Consider the following 16,496-nt stretch of genomic DNA (forward strand, 5'->3'; position numbering starts at 1 on the left):
AATGACGAGGCCCACTTCTGGAGCTCTTCAGCGTCCCATCAGCCAGCCCAGATGACCCTGAACTTCTGGACGAAGTGCAAGTAGCCTTAATAGCTGGCCTCCCAGTGGGAAAGCGCCGCTGAGAGCTCCCCCCCAGATAAAACTCCGCTCGGAACGCCGGCGATCATCATTTCCACCGTGCGCCGAGAGCACGCTGGGAGGGACGCCGGTGTATGTTCGGTGCGAGCGTGTCTCTGTAGCCAGCGTTTAATTAGAAACTCCCCACACCACTGCCCACGTAACCGTGCGTTTAAACCCTGAGGAGGGAGCTGCGAGAGAAGCCAGCCATGCAGCCAAACAAAGGAAAACAAACAGGAGCAGTGCAGGACGCACTGGGGGCCAGCAGGCGGGCGAAGGGATTTAAACCCGAAAGCACCGCAAGGCTCAACTGTCGGAGATGCGCCTGACTCGGCGTGGGAAGGGATTTGCAGACCATCCCGCATGCTGCGCGGGAGATGTGGACAGGGACGATGAGGTCCAGGCACGCTGATTGAAGCCAAAACACAGACAGATACAGGGTGCATGCTGGCGTCCATCATAACGAGTGTGTGTGTGTGTGAGAGAGAGTGTGTGTAACAGCACCACCTGCCGAAATACACACACCTGACCATGCAATAGCACCGTGCGGGTGTAACTTTGGAGGAGGGGAATATTTATGGTACTACAACCTGGCCCGCTTATTTACATTCTACAGCTCTAGTGGTCTGCGTTATTTCTTTAGTATCTGGTTCTGAAGCCCTAGAAGGTACGTCTTTAAATACAGAATCACCTGGCCCAACATATACACACATACAACACGCAGAAACGTGTGTGTGTGTGTGGGGGGGGGGGGGGGTGGTAAACTAACAAGAAATAAAGTGCACAAAAGAAAGGAAATGGATGAAGGGAAGCTAGACAGCAATACCCCCACCCAAGAGATGGCTGTATGATAGGCAGGTACGCGTCTGCAGCAGAGAGTTATGACGAGGCAGGCGGCGCAGATAAGCGGGGCTGGCCAAGGCAATAGCCCTCCGTCGGGTATTAGGTCGAAAAGCTTTGATGTGACGGAGAGAGAGCGGGGGGGGGGGGGAAAGAGAAAAAAAGAGCGAGACTGAGCGTGAGGGACTCCCGAGTCCGAGAAACAGAGAGAGGGCATGAGCGCGAGGGGAGAGTGGAGAGAGAGGAAAGGAGGGAGAGCGCGAGCTGCCATTTCTTTGGACTGTGATGATTCATCTCTGTAGGATGACTTCCTCTGCTGTCCAGAAAGCCGTTTGTCACCGACTCACTCGCACAGGCAGGTATGAAGAGCTCCTAAATATAGACCTGTGCAAGTGAAACGGGGAAAACAAGCTGACGCCTGCTAATTGAGCTGCTAATTAAGGATTAATGGCGCTAGAGGCAGCGTGGGCCGCTGAAGTTGTCCGTCCTCGTATCTCCCCCTCCACATAATGGTGTTAGGAGGAGAGATCCAGGGGCAGCAGAGGAGCTGGGGCCCCTGGGGGTTGGCAGGGGCCCGGGTGTGAGCTTGCTCAGTTGGCACTCTCCCCAACACGCTCGCCGGTGCGGTGCTATTTAGTTGCTGCGCATGCGTCCACTCGAGAACCACCATGGTGCTCCAGGTCGGGCCTCTTTCACCGCTCATGTAGCGCCACACACTGTCGCATGCTTAACAAACGGGAAGCGTTCGCAGGCCACGAGCCCCGTAAACACCCTCGCAGGTTTCGCTAAACCGCACTCGCTCCAAACATCTCAGAGTGCGCTCAGCGTCATGCTCGTGGAGGGTCAGTAAGGGCGTCACTGCAGGTCACCGGTCTTTCTGGGTGTGCGTCTGCGAGTGCAGGCTCAAAGGGTGCGCTAAATAAAAGACAAAACCGTGCAGCAGGTCTGGAGAGAAGCCTGCTCTTTATGCTAACAGACCAACGGGCCAGTGCAACACAGCTACAATGTAGGACATTAGGATGACGGTACGGTAAAGGAGCAGTGCTCGGGAGCAAGATGGACGAAGGTGGAGGCAGTTGTATGTGGATGCATGTACATGTGCCAGCACGTACATGCATGGGCCCCCGTGTGTGTGTGTGTGAGAACAGGAACAGGCATGTGTGCGCACATGAAAGTCTGAATGAGGTTGTGTCTGTGTATAGGAGTGCATATACAGTCAAAGAAAGTGAGTGTGTCTGTGAGACCATATGTCTGCCACGGCAGTGTGAAAGTGTGAATTGTATGTGTTGATATGCATGTCTGTGTATGGGCAAAGTCTTCATACGTTTGCGTGCTACATGTTTGACTTGACACAAATGTGTGATGCTATGTAATATGCTAATTAAATGTGGCTGTGTATGGACTGGTGTGTGGGAGGTAACTTGAATGAACTATGCTGTACTGAGGTGTGCGTGTGTGTGGGTGGGATGTTGCGGATCAGTCGCTTTGCCTGTGTGTGCGTGCACAGACGTACAGTTGGCTTCCCAATGTGCTACACTGTGAAAGTGGTGTGTGGTGAGGTTTTAATTAAAAAGACACAGAGACATGCATAAATGAGAGGGTGGGGGATACAATACAACACTGGGTCGCCCCCACCTCCACCCAGCTCAGGGACGGACCCAGACCGGGCAGCAGGGTTGAGACTCACCTGGTCAGCGATGGTGCGGCCCAGTTTGTCCATCCTAGAGCCGGCCTCCGCGATCTTCTTAGCGGCACTGATCACGTCCGATGTGTTCTTCAGTGGGCCCTTGCCCCTGAAAAAAACACACACACACACACACACACACACACACACACACACACACACACACACAGTGTGAGCACCCCCTCGCCCAAACATGCATCTCGTGTTCTGTCGTGTAAGTGTAAGACATTGTGACTGATCAGTGGGAACCCGGTTGCTGCAATGGCGAAGTGAGAAGTGGGACAAACCCTGAGGACGAGTGTGTGTTGAGCCGGGCAGACACCCCCCCCCGACAGATGGCATATGTCCTCTGTGGTCCCTCCCACTCCTGTCAGTCTGATCCACTCCCCGAGGTCACTGGCCCCCCCTGCCCCGCCCATCGTTCTGACATCAACCAGGCCCTCCCTCCGCCTAGCGCCAGTGCCACAGCAACGAACCCCGCAACCATTTACCAACTCGGCGTCTCCCGCGAGCAAGTCCAGGATGCAGTTGGCAAGTGCTTTGACCTGGATTCAAAGGCGCTCTTTTCCGGCTATGCTCAGGCGACCCTGCCCACTACAGATGGAATTCTGCACCCTCCTCCTTGCCCGCTCTGCTCGAAAGCTGACATTCCACCCCCACCCCCCCCGTGCTTATTAAACAGACGCCCTAACCACATCCAGAGATTAGGTGGTGCTACACTGCTGGTCGACGGGTCCTCCTCCACGCATACTGACCATATTAAAGCCATGGACTTGGTCCATTTTATTCCCCTGATCTGACTAGGCTGGCTGGCATGCAGTGCCTGGCTCTCGTGCACTCAGTCTAATCACACCTCACACGTTTGAACAGAAAAGAAAAAAGAAAAAAAAAAAAAAAAGAAGAAAAAAAAAATCTATACTCACTTCCCATGTGACACTGCAGGACAACCCCCCCCCCCCCCCTTTTACAAATAACACCCACCACCTCTGACCCCGGGATGTCGCTAGTCAGTATGATGGTGAGGCAGAGTGACGACAGAGACAGCCTTTGTCCGTCCATCTGCCTCTCTGTCCATCTCTCCCTGTCCTTTGTCTCTGTCCATCTGTGTCCTTCTCTGTCTGTCAATTTCCTCCTCTCTCGGTCAGTAGCCCCCCCCCATCTGTCCATCTCCCCCTCCTCTCTTCTCTTACGGTTACTGACCCATGGCCAGGACAAGGTGACTCCAGGGAGAGACACTCCAGCTCCGACTCGTTTGTCAAATTTACATACCACTGTCACCATGCCAATGGATTAGCCATTGCTGCCCAATGCACCTGGGGGGTAGTCAGGGTGTGTGTGTGAGTGAGTGAGTGAGAGAGAGAGAGCCATAGACAGGTGGCTACAAAACGTGACACACAAGCAGGCGGCACGTTTCATTCATGAGCGGGGTCAGGGCAGCTGCTGGCTAGCGTGAGGTCTCCGGCTGGCACTGAGACAAGCTCCCGACGCTCAGGAGGGCCGTTTGCTCGCGAAACTGCTGCGCTGAGCCGCTTCGACGCCGTTCATGACAGCTGGGAAACCTCTCTCACTGCAAGACCTTCTCTCAAAGTTAATGCATACCGGAGCAGGCTAACGGAGACCATCACGCACACAATGCACAGAGGAGCAGGATAATGCGGCCAATATCAGATGGTAACCATTAAAAGACTACAGCAATTAACACTGGCTGATACAAGCATATAGGTTTTAGTGTCTGAATAAAAGGTGGCAACAGGACGTTAACAAGGTATGGCGAGCATTCTGATATATTCATATAGTGGGAATTGCCAAATTGCAAATAAATAAATAAGATGAAAAAGACAAAATAAATTTTGTATTGGTTTTTGATGAAGGCCTTGCCCAGGATTTGTCTCACGTGCTAGAGCTCAATGGATGTAGTGCACACGAGGTCATTTTCAACACCAGTAACTCACCTTTGGCAACCTCACTGTGGATGTTTAATTCAATTCATTACCAATAATCAATCAATTAACCAATCAATCTCATGCAGTCGCTATTACACAGACGTAGATGACACAGATCTCTGGCTAACGTGTCCCAGCCATGTGTCCAGACGGGGGTCCTCTGCGGCTCTCCTCCTGTGGCAGTCAGACCACGGCCAAGACCGTGTACTTTGTGATTTAACGACAGAAAGGTTCCTGAAATCAATTTCCCTCCACTGCATTAACCTTCACACGATGGCCCACGTGAGGTCAGAGGAGGACAATCATTTGGTGTGTGCATTGAATTAACTTGCGGTGACCTTGCTGTGAACATTTCTGCAGATGGTGAGCTTCAGTTGTTGCCTGTTTGTCTTTCTGTCTGTCTGTCTCCCCCCCCCCAGATACACACCTTTGTGCAAACAGATGCACTATGACCTTTGTTTTTCCATGTTTGAGTGTGTGTGACTGTGGTAAAGGCGGGGGACACTGGTTGTGTGTGTGGGTGTGAACGGCTCCCCAACCTGCAGCGGAAACTGCACTGAATTCTTCTGCACAGACAGAGTGGGACGCCGCCCCATGGTGACCCACGGCAGCGCAGAGAGCAATCAGAACTGGCGGCGTCCGGTTGATTTACGGAGGGCCGCCGGCCGATTGGCTGTCATCCTGGCCTCACGTCCTGGTGCAGTGCTTGGTGGGTGGATGGGACAAGCTGGGAATCAACGTTCCAAATGCACGTGATTGGCCAGCGGATGGGCAAGCGCAGGCAGGTGCTCCTGAGTTGTAGCCCGCCACCGCCCCCCCCCCCCACGGGCAAAACTCGTAGATGAGACAGAGCGATAGTTACTGTACAGTCAAAGCTGTCTCATATTGGTCAAGGGTGTCGTGCCCTGAGGGACAGTGAAGAGAGGAAGGGAGGTGGTAGAGGGCACACACACACACACACACACACACACACACACACACACACACACACACACACACACACACACCAGATGGCAGGGACTCGACGGCAGTTTCCTTGGTCACACCTAAACGGGATCCCACCTCCACCCATGACCCAACTCTCCCCCCCCCCCCCCCCCAAGCGCCCCCCCCAGGCCTACTTTAATAGTTCATTTCCACCAACATTTACCGTCATTATAAACACCTGTGTGGTGAAGCCTAGAACTTGCACTGTGGGTGTGAGGACATTTCTGAAGTCCCACAGTTCCCGCCGTCAGCACAGACGGTGACAAGGGACACAGCGTGGGGAGGACGTAGGGCATGCGCATGCCCCCGTCTCTCACCTGCTCGCTCAGTTCCCCTTCTCTGCCTCACACACACACACCCATCCACACCCACACACCCCTCACTGACGCAAAACCCCCCTCCTTCTTTATCAGCCATCACACACAACAGATACGCCCCCAAAATAGCCCGGGTTCAACGCAGGGCGCAGAGAAGCCCACAGCCCACTGCACTGCTCACAAAGGCCCGTACACCATTAGGGATGAATTGTGCGTGGGACTCTACTTGGGTTCACCAGCTGATAAAGGGCCATGCAAATGAGCAGCAATTCCAGCAGGCTTGGGGTGGGGGTGGGGGTCTGGATGAGAACAGGGAGCCTGGCAACGTGATTTTGACTACACACTCCCATGCGAAACAAAAAAAAAAAAACACGCACCCAGCCAGAATGCACTGCCAAGAGAGAGAAAAACGCCTCTGTGCTCAGTAGGTGCAATGTAAATTAGGCAAGCGTGGAAGAGTGTGTGTGTCCTGACCTGGTGAAGTCAGTCATCTCCATCATGATCATGCACATCTGCTTGGCCAACACAATGATGTCATTTCCACTGTCGTCCCACTTGGACACCTCTGCGTCCAGTTTGCTCTTCTCCTCCTGGAAGCTGGCCACCTGCTCAGCGATCTTAGCCTTCTGCTCCTGGGGCAACTGAGCCATGATAGCCTACACACACACACACGCACACACAGCCACCATTAAAACACACCGGCACATGCATTGAGAGATGTCTACCTGACTGGCACAGGAAAGAATCGCGATGGATGATGTGCGTTTGGCTCCTGGGAGTTAGTGGTTAGTCTTAACAAAGGTAGTAAACATTCGCTAAACATAGCGACTCTTACACTCATTTTAACGGGTATTCAGTTACCGCATTAATTACTATTACTTGTGAGTCCGCTGTTCTGTAAAAGTCGCTTCAACGTGGTGCAACATTGTGATGACCAAAGCGCTTCCTGCCTTGTAATGAATGAACTCTGCTGCCAGGACCTGAGTGCAGTACTGAAAATATACAGCCCACAAAAGCACATAAAAGACTAAGTATTATCTTCCAGGGCTTATAAATGAAGCGATGGTTGCGAAAATGAAGCATATTTTATCCTTTTTATCAAAGAAACTAAAGTAACATTACATGAAAAAGGTTTATTTTGCTGCAAGGACTCAACACTCCTTAAAATGCGTATTCATCAGTTGGCATCAATGGCTCAAGTTAATCTACAGGTACGCAAGAAATATAGTTTTCCATGTTACGGCAGAGACACTCCCCCCCAACCCCTCTGTCTTTCTCTCCCTCTACAATGCTCTTCTCTCTTTCCGGCCCTTGTACGTTTGGCTCTGCGGCAGGCAGGGCAGAGAAGCTTTCTGCTCTGGACGCGTTGGGGCTAGGGAAGAGCTTTATGCCTGTAAACGCCGCATGGGTGCAGCAGCCCCATCTGCAGGGTTTCACTACTCAAATCCCTTTGACAAGAACGCGGAGAACCGTTCCGGAGGCTGTAGGAGGCAGAAAATCTACTTCGAGCTGATAGAACTGCCTTCGTCATGTAAACCTCTACCTAGCTGTGCAGGACAGAGGAGCACCAATGCGCTGGTGCTAGTGAGCTAACAGGGACTCCCACACTGCTGCTAGCAGCAGCTAACCGGAATTCCCGCCCGAAGGCGCCCGTCGAGTACGTTAGGAGGCGCTCAAATGGGCAACACAGGACTAAGGAAAGGCTGTGGGGCGTGGCAAGATGGGGTCAGAGGTCGGATCATGGTATGATTTCAGTGACCTGCACTGAAACGGAAGGTGCTCATGGGCACAAATAAACACATACACAAAGAGAGCCGTGGTATCTGGGTTTGGAGTGCGTACTTTCAGAGACTTCAGGCTAAACTTCTGGACCAGGGGAGGCAGAGGTTCAGGGAGATCAAGTCACAGCTTAGGCCAATTATCAACTATCAATCATCAACGCTCTCCTTCCAAAGCAAAGGGCAACTTGATACCGAACTGCTCCCAGCAAGACACCCGGGCGCACGCGCGGGACGAAGGCTTCACCCAAAATGCCAGACTCGTACCGACCCAAGGCCATAAAAACCGTCTGGGGCCTGGAGGACACGCACTTAAAAAATAACCAAGAAACCTCAAAGATCTCCTACTCACGTCATGAGGCATCAGCATTACCAAGGCACCAGAGGAGACGTACGTGTGTGTGTGTGTGTGTGTGTGTGATCAGAGAGAGAGAGAATGAATGGTGTTGACAATTATTTGGTACAGAACCCTAGTGATGGACTGCTTCTCAGCTCCTCGTGTAACCCTGTCCTCTGAGCGTTCAACACACTCTCCGTGAGCAAACCATTCAAAGCCTCACAAGAGCTGGGAAAATTGCATGTAATGCGTTTTAACATAACAAAAAAAAAAAAAAAAAAAAAAAAAAAAAAAAGGAAACGCTCCAAACGAACGAGCGGTGCCTGTTCCCTCTCCGCCCGAACGAGCAATGATTAGCGCCCTTCATGTTTCAAACAGCTGGGGCAGGAAACGCACCTCTGTTCTTAACTCCTAAGATGAGGGCCACCGCGTCTCAAAACGCAGCCGAGCAACCACCTGCCCAACCGTTAATGGGCCCAAATTAGCACAACACCTTAGGAATTAGGGTGTTTTTCAACAAAACCGAGAGGAATGGAAAACTCTCAGCCCTACCGCATACGTCCCCGATGCCAGCCAGACTCAATAGTTCTGCCACATCCCAGACCACTTTTCAACTATCATCCATCTGAGAAGCGCCACCTTTGTATGGTAACTTTTGGTTCTGTGTGCAGTCTGGTTTACGGTTACTGGTAGGCAGAGGGCTGGTCGGTGGGCGTGGCATGGGGCAGTGCAGGAGTGTCTCACCCGGGCGCTCTGTCCGGCGATGAGCTGGTCATCCTCTGTCTGCACGCTGGTCCGGCTGCGTGAGTCAAAGTCCTCCGTCTCGAAGTCCGAGTCATCCAGCTCCTCTGGGGTCTGCCGAGGGAACAGGAGGAGGAGGAGGAGACGTTGAATAGAACACCCCAGCGCTCTGCCAGGGGGAGAGGGACGGAGAGAGGGGCTAAGGAGGGCTGTGAAGCGGAACAGCCGTCTTCTGCCGTGCCGGCCTCGGCCCTTCCCTCCCCCCTCTCCCGACTTCCCACGCTGAATGCCAAGTGCAGCACATAACTCCGGCGGCTTATTAGTATGCACTCTCAGGCAGACGCAGCCGGGAGTCAGCTCACACCAGGAAATGGGGGGGGGGGGGGGGGGGGGTGAGAGAGAGAGAGAGAGGGGGGGGGGGGGGGGGGGGGGGGGGGATCCCTGACAAGAAAATCCTTTTCAGCTTGATACAGAAGAGGAGAGATGCAGGCAGATAAGGCTGTTTTATCGGTCCGTGTGGCTGCTCGACTGTCTACAGCGCTCGTTTAGGGCCAGATGTGGTGGGGGCTCGTGCCGAGGAGTCTCCACACGAACCCACCGCCTCTCCAAACTGGGGCGGGAAGGGACAGGTCTGTCTCAGACCGGCCAGGATTAAAGAGCCGGTCCGTCTGGGCTGGTCAGCCGGGCCCCCGGAATGGCTGCCGGCTCTGACGTCGCCGTTAACACACGGCTGTGCATTCTCACATGTGAGAGAGCTCACGAGCTCACGAGCAGCTAGACAAGAATATCAAATCTAGCCGAGTGTGTGATAACACATGAGTTTATTAAAACGCTGCTAATTAAAGCATCATTCTCAAAATCAATTACTTATTATAATGCAGGCATAATTGGGCTTGTACCTAATTCGCTGCTTATCAAATTCATGCATCCTGTTATCATTGAGAGTGGGAGTGTCAAAGCATCACAGTATTACCACCCACATGGCTGTCCACGCCGGCCCGGAGTGGCCTCGCCCATGACCTCCAACCTGAGAGACCCCTCCTCCCCGCACGAGAGTGGGGGGTTGCTGGGGTGTAATTTACCCCCAACCCTTCCTCATTCGTTCTACTCCACCTAGAGTGGAGGCAGCACCCGATGATCCTGTTGAGGGATGGGTACTCCGCCCAAGCGTGCAGCTGTGACGATCTGAAGCAACCATCCGCTTGCCTGGCGCATGGGGGTCTGCACTTACCCGGATCATGAGCACGGCCTTCCGGATGTCCCGCACCCCGTCGTAGACTAGGCGAGAGGCATCGATGAACTCGTTCTCGTCCACGGGCTGTGTCGGGTTGGCACCGAGGGCCTCCACCGCTGCTTCTACCTGCTCCGTGAAACGAGGCATCACTGCGCACGCGTACAGACACACACACGCAGACACACACACACAATACAGATCGAGTTAAGAGAGATCCTGCCATCGTTAGGGCTTCAGTGGGTTGCTGTGAAGAGATCCTGGGTTCAATTGCTTCAACAACTATAATTACATCCGAACTCAACTTCTGCATTCAATTTCCACTACAAAAATAAATAAATAAATAGATGTGATAAAGCCCCATGGTAATCCACGTCTGAATGTCCCTTAATGAATTCCATGCTCATTGGCTGTGTGCGCGCGCGCGCGCGCTAGTGTGGTGGCGCTGTGGCGGCTGCGTTTTGCCGGGGTGGGAGGAGCCGCCGCTCGAGGGTAATGAGCACTCGGGGCAAACTTTTAATCAGCTGCCTCTTCCAGCCCAGAATAGCAGACCAAAGCACTCTTAAGGCTGTCTGTTAAATTAATCAGTTAGAGACAGGTGGTACACGCACGAGTGTGTGCCTACACGCCAGCGTGAGCGAGCGTGCGCACTCACCACCACACGCGCACATTCACAGATGCACTGGCTGTTTAACCTGCTAAGAGACGGGAGACACCCGCACAGGCGTGGATGCGTGCATGCACGCAGCCTTGGTGTAGCACTCATGAGGAAGACTACACGGGAGAGGCAAGGCGATCGGAGGGTTGCTGAAAAGTGCCGGGGCTGTGCTTTGTTCCCAAAAGTCCCGCCCAGGTCGCGTGGCAGCGATGTTTGCTTCATACGCGAACGTGAAGAAGCCATCGAGGGGACATGTCCTGTTGGATCCTTTGGGCTTCTCTGCCTTTTTTTTTTTTAAAGCAGTGAAAAACAGATTGCACGTTTAATAATTAATTGGATTTCTGGTGGCGATTACAGAAAGCTTTTATAGCTGGATGGAGTTCTGCTGTTAACCCATCAATAGCAGTTCTCTTACATATTACTTGGCCAAAGTTAAAGTAAGAATTGGGGGGGGGGGAGGAGAAGAGAGACAGACTTTGGAGAAATGTACCGGCATTAGGCAATGGGAGACGAACTGTCCTCAATTTTTCCAACTGAGGAGGACGATCAATAGCAGTTTAAGCGTTTTCAGTTGCAGGACCTACAGATTCCTTTATACCTCTCCATCCATAATGCATCAGACAATAACGCATTTATATACACTACTATGTTAACATCAAAAGAAATGAAGAGACGTGGGGCGGGGGGGGAAGAGAGGGGAAAGTTCTGAGCTCTGAAAAAGGAAAAACGAGAGAGAGAAGGTTGGAGGGCAAGCCTGCAGACTCTGGGTTCCTTTCCATTTGACTCTGGCCACAGAGGCTGGCACTGGCTCCTGGTAGAGCGCTGGGGTGGGGGGGGTGGGGGGCTACCGTGTACGGTGAAACAATGCTGCAGCACAGCGGTACACAACTCAGATCGGTAGGCTGGCACGGTTCAAGCTGCTTCATGGCGCGTTACGACCCACGATCCCACAATGCTCTGCTGCAGACCTACTGGAGGTGTGTGTCGCAGCAGTCAGCCAACACGGCTGAGCTCGCTTTAGCACTTCTGCGGGACTGTTTTTAAAAAATGTTTTTAATCTGGGATCGCTTCCAGGGAGTAGCTGCTTTTCAGAGCTTAAGGGTGTTCTCACACTCGTCCCAAATACCGGACCACGAACCCAGGACCGGTTCTGTGCTCCTGTGGCCCTTTCCTGCTGTTTATCCTTTTCCTTGGACCTAAACGAGAGGGTTTTTGGATACATGGCATCTCGGCACGCAGGAGCACATGTAAACAAGGAGCAGGCTCCCGGACAAGGTCTTTAGCCAGTCGCACCGGCACGAAAGGCGCGTTTGTCGCAGTCCTTTCACGCAATTTGAGAACATGACAAAATGTTAACAAAATGAAAAAAATCACGGCAGGGCGAGCTACCGCAGAGCCTGAAGCAAACTCCAGATCTCCGATTACAGCAGGATCAATTCTGTGGACAGCTCCCTGCCGTGATTTTTTTCATTTTGTTAACATTTTGTCATGTTCTGAAAACGCCCTAAACATGCGACCAGTGACAGGGTCTAGTCCCCCTGGCCATCTCAGGACCAGATCACTCGCATTAAAAAGGCCTGAGAGAACTAGGGCGGTTATATGACAAGCAACCGTGAGATTGACCGTGGGAGACCAGGCAAAGGCAGGGGTGGAACCCGCACCTGTTTCAGTCAGGAGCTTGGTGGCTTCCAGAACCTTCTCTGTGTAGACCCCTGGCTCGTAGTTGTCCATCTCAGAGGTGACCACGTGGACGACGCGAGCGGCGCGGCCGCGGATGGCACCGGCCGTGCGGTCCAGCCCGTCCACATCCTTCTCCTGCAGGGCGATCACGCACTTATTCACATCCTCCAAGATGTGGTTCTCTGAAACACACACATGCACACAAATAAGCCCCACAAATGGGACAGGAGAAGCAGGAAGGTCCCCATTGTTCAGCATTGTACTGGCTCAACAATATTAATAAGAACCACAAGGGCATCTAGAATGGAAGGTTAAACACACTCAGCCACACCCACTCTCACAGACACATTAATAAGCTGTGTGTGTGTAAGGCGGCAAAATGCAAATGTACATTGTGTATAAATCGTGTTGCGTCCTTGAGCAGAGGTGAGCGGCGCTGCCGTTCGGCGCTCCTTAAAGAAAGTTCAATCAAAACTGCTCAAGGCACCGGCAGCACCCCAAAGCCACTCGACGCCGGTTAGCATTAGCAGGCGCGACCTGAGTTACGCAAACGACTGCAAGGCAAGCGTGGGACCGGCGACTTTCTTTCTTTTTTTTTCCCACCCCGCTTAACCGCTGAGCCACACGACAGGTTGGTCGACGGCACACCGGTCCGCCGCCTCGATCCACTCGATCTTTGCTAAGCCGATTACGCGCGAGAGGCGGCTAGTGGGCCGGCTGATGCCGTTATAAAGGGCCTCCTCGGAAGAGACAGGAGCTGCCCAGCAGCGGACGACGCGGCGTCGGTTAGCACCGGTTCACAAAGAGGCTGCGGGTGGGAGAGGGGACGTAGAAGGATCGGTGAAGGGGCGATCGCCGTCGGAGACGCGGGTGGACAGCGAGTCGAAAAGTGAGTCGGGTGGGACCTGCAGGGCACAAGCTGCTAGTGGAGAGAAATCTCTTTATAATTTATATTTACATTAAACTAAATCCACACACCAGGGAAATATAACTTTTCACCTCACTTTAAAGTGGACATGAAACTTTGACCCTGATTTATGTTTTGTACAGAAGGAAGGTGTGTTGGTATTCAGTTTGAGATTATTAATAAAACGATCACGTTAGATTCGGGTTTCGCACCAACTTGCGTCGTTAGAGAATCGAAGTGCCGGGGGCAGCATAGTGTCGAGAGTGACCATGTCGGAAATGTTCAGCACTTCCGATTACTTACGTTTTGGTTGAACTACAAATGGTTCCCTTTACAGTTCTAGGTATTCAGTGCAAGCTTTATTCTTTGAATTTTTTTGTATCATGCATCTAGACGTTATCCCGTACACTCGAATAATGAAGACGCGAGCTGCGCCAAACGGCAGGTATCCTAACCTGAGATAACGGCCAACTTACAAGCGGCGCGTAAAAGGATGATGTTGGAAACGTCGGCATAAATGAAAAAGCATTTCGCTACGTCGCTAAATTAAGACGTAATTTAAGACGTTAAATATCCAGAGCTAGTAGGCCTGCTACTTAGCTAGCACGCTAGCGATGTAAAACGTATGAGACTGGACAGCCCTGAGTAGCTAATGTGAATTAACCCAGCTAGCTTTACCCAGACTATTCTAAGGCTTGCCCCATTCTAAGACAAGATGGTGAAACGCTTGTTTAAAATAAATAAATTACACACACACACACACACACACACACACACACATATATATATATATATATATATATATATATATATATATATATATATATATATATATATATATATATATATATATATATATATATATATATATATAAATATTATACACACACCACATTATTTTAATCCAGTTTTTAAAAGTATGAAACCTCTAATGGTTTTTAAGAGTGGAAATCCGTTTAGATTATGCCAAGTACATATGTCAAGCGTGCTGTCCAGCAGGCAACCACTTACCGGACACGGAGAGGAAGTCGTCGATGGAGGTGATGTCGTCGACGGCGTCGGTGAGCACGCGCACCTGCTTTTCCCACTGCTCCTTAAACAGGTCCATATTGTCCTGGGCCACCTTGCTGTTGGGCTTGGCAGCCAGAGCCAAGGCTGCGTTAATCACCTGCAATTACGCATTATAAACAATTACCCCGCCATTACCACAACCACCGGACGGGCACGCACGCACGCGCGCACACAGCTTAATTATCAGATGGGTCTTCTCGCTTTCCCCACTTTTTTTTTTTTTTGCTTTTGTGTGGGGGTTTTTTTCGGCGGGAGGGAGGGAGGGAGGTCGCTGTTGGTCTTTTGTCCTCCGTATAAAAAGTAATTGAGCCTTGGCCATTATAGAGTGGCTGCAATTAATCGTGCCTTGTTTTTAGTGGAGGGCCTCATTTGTCGAGATCAGAGCAGGAGGATGAATGGGAGTAATTAGAGCGGAGATGAAAAAGATGCCACGGGCCGAGGCGGAGGTGGGTGGAGGTGCGAGCGCGGCGTACCTGAGGGCACAGGGCCTCCAGCTGTGACGCGGCCATGCGCACCAACTTCACTCCCTCTTCGTTGTTGGAAATGGAGCACGCCAGGTTGGCCACCTACAACAGAGACAGGAGCTTTACAGGGCAGGAGCACGGCGCACAGACACTTGCTCTCTTACACCACGGCAATATGTACACACACACCCACACCCACACACTGCCAAGAGTACTCTAATGGCAAACCACCACAGCCAGTCTGGAGAGTGGCTAGGCTGCTGGGTACACAGCAGGTCTGCAGAGGGGATAGGCTGCTGGGTACACAGTAGCTGGAAGGCCCCGGGGTCACAATGTTCACACATTATCTCCATCATCTTTATTCACTGCAGTTTATATCAATATGGTCTTAATTACCACACACTCATCAAATCTCTTCAGCCTAAATTACATTACCAGTACTCAAAAGGCAGCCAGCCTCAGCCAGCACTGCTAACCACACACACACACACACACACACACACACTGCACTGCTAGACACTGCTCTAACACAACAGGCAGTTATGAGTGGCGAAAGCAGCAGACCAATCAGAAACTTCAACAACCCCACAGCACTTCACTATACAACCCACAAGTATGCGATGGACATTTAGTACTGATGCTACTCATACTCAAACCTTTTATTTGGTGCCTCTGTTCTATCGCTCAGGATGACATGGCACGAGGACATCTCCCAGTATCGCAATGTTACATGTTCACTGTATCGCTCAACCCTATGAGAGACCACCGAGTGCATTGTGAGTGCAGCTACATTGGGCTCTAATATAAAAGGTTAACACAAGTTAATTTAAAATGCAGGTCTTTTAATTAGAGCCTCCTGAATGACACCCAGGCATATAGTGGGTCATCCAAACCTCCTGGAGCCGGTTTTCCTTGCTGTAATGTATGCATTGACCAGAGTGATGAGAACTCCACAGGAGTGTGTACCAGTGTGTGTGTGTGCGTGTGTGTCCACCCACCCTTCTCTTCCCCTCCACTTTAACTAGAGCTCTGCAGTGTGTCTCCATGCAGATATTCTTGAACCTCCCTCAGGTCACCTGGTGGGGCCAAGTTCCACGAACACCAGGGTCATGGGTTCAATTCCCAGAGAGCACACACAGTAATAGTAATAAATCTATTAGTCGCTCTGGATGAGTGTGTCTGCCAAACGCTGTAAATGTAAATTTAACGCACACCCGGCTTGTGGCTAGCTGATTGGAGGTCTGTTGCCAGGGCGACACCTCCACCCACCTCCTGCCCCAAGTGGGGCTTAAACATACTGCTAGCTCAGCGCGTCAGATATATGGGGAATAAATTTGAAAAAAAGGCACTTTACACACTTCACACTCATCATATGCATAGATCCGTCAAGAAAAATTATCACGTGACGTGTAATGCTGGTGGGTGCTTCAGTGGTTATTGCAAAAAATTTAATTTAATTCAATAAGTTTTCTAACTGACACGTAGGCAAACAGCTCTAGGAAAGTAAATAACAAGCATTTAAAACGTCTACTGCCCAAGATCTGCACGAAAGCCCCTCCCTCCTTCTAATTTTGATTTATGCCAAATGCAGAGATGCAAGTTACTTTAGTTAATAACCACCACTCTCATTTATTTGGGCTCAGGGTGCAATTCTGGTTCCTCCAACCAACAAACTGGTGCGTGCGGCGGGCTCCATCTCTGGGATCCACCATCTCTGTGGATAATCACAGCTAAACACGGA

General features: G+C 51.5%; 1 protein-coding gene across 1 annotated transcript in view; it reads right to left on the bottom strand.

Moving 5' to 3' along the window:
- ctnna1 (catenin (cadherin-associated protein), alpha 1) overlaps nt 1–16,496 on the bottom strand; it is a 78,627-nt gene that overhangs the window by 12,710 nt on the left and 49,421 nt on the right. The window contains exons 10-16 of the mRNA XM_035519658.1: nt 14,765–14,857; nt 14,232–14,388; nt 12,295–12,495; nt 9,976–10,127; nt 8,748–8,858; nt 6,363–6,544; nt 2,645–2,750 (exon numbers count right to left, since the gene is read on the bottom strand). Coding sequence (XP_035375551.1) covers nt 2,645–2,750; nt 6,363–6,544; nt 8,748–8,858; nt 9,976–10,127; nt 12,295–12,495; nt 14,232–14,388; nt 14,765–14,857 — 1,002 coding nt within the window. The remainder of the gene's footprint in view (nt 1–2,644; nt 2,751–6,362; nt 6,545–8,747; nt 8,859–9,975; nt 10,128–12,294; nt 12,496–14,231; nt 14,389–14,764; nt 14,858–16,496) is intronic.

This window comes from Electrophorus electricus, chromosome 2 (genome assembly GCF_013358815.1).
Source record: "Electrophorus electricus isolate fEleEle1 chromosome 2, fEleEle1.pri, whole genome shotgun sequence".
Classification (NCBI taxonomy): Eukaryota; Metazoa; Chordata; class Actinopteri; order Gymnotiformes; family Gymnotidae; genus Electrophorus; species Electrophorus electricus.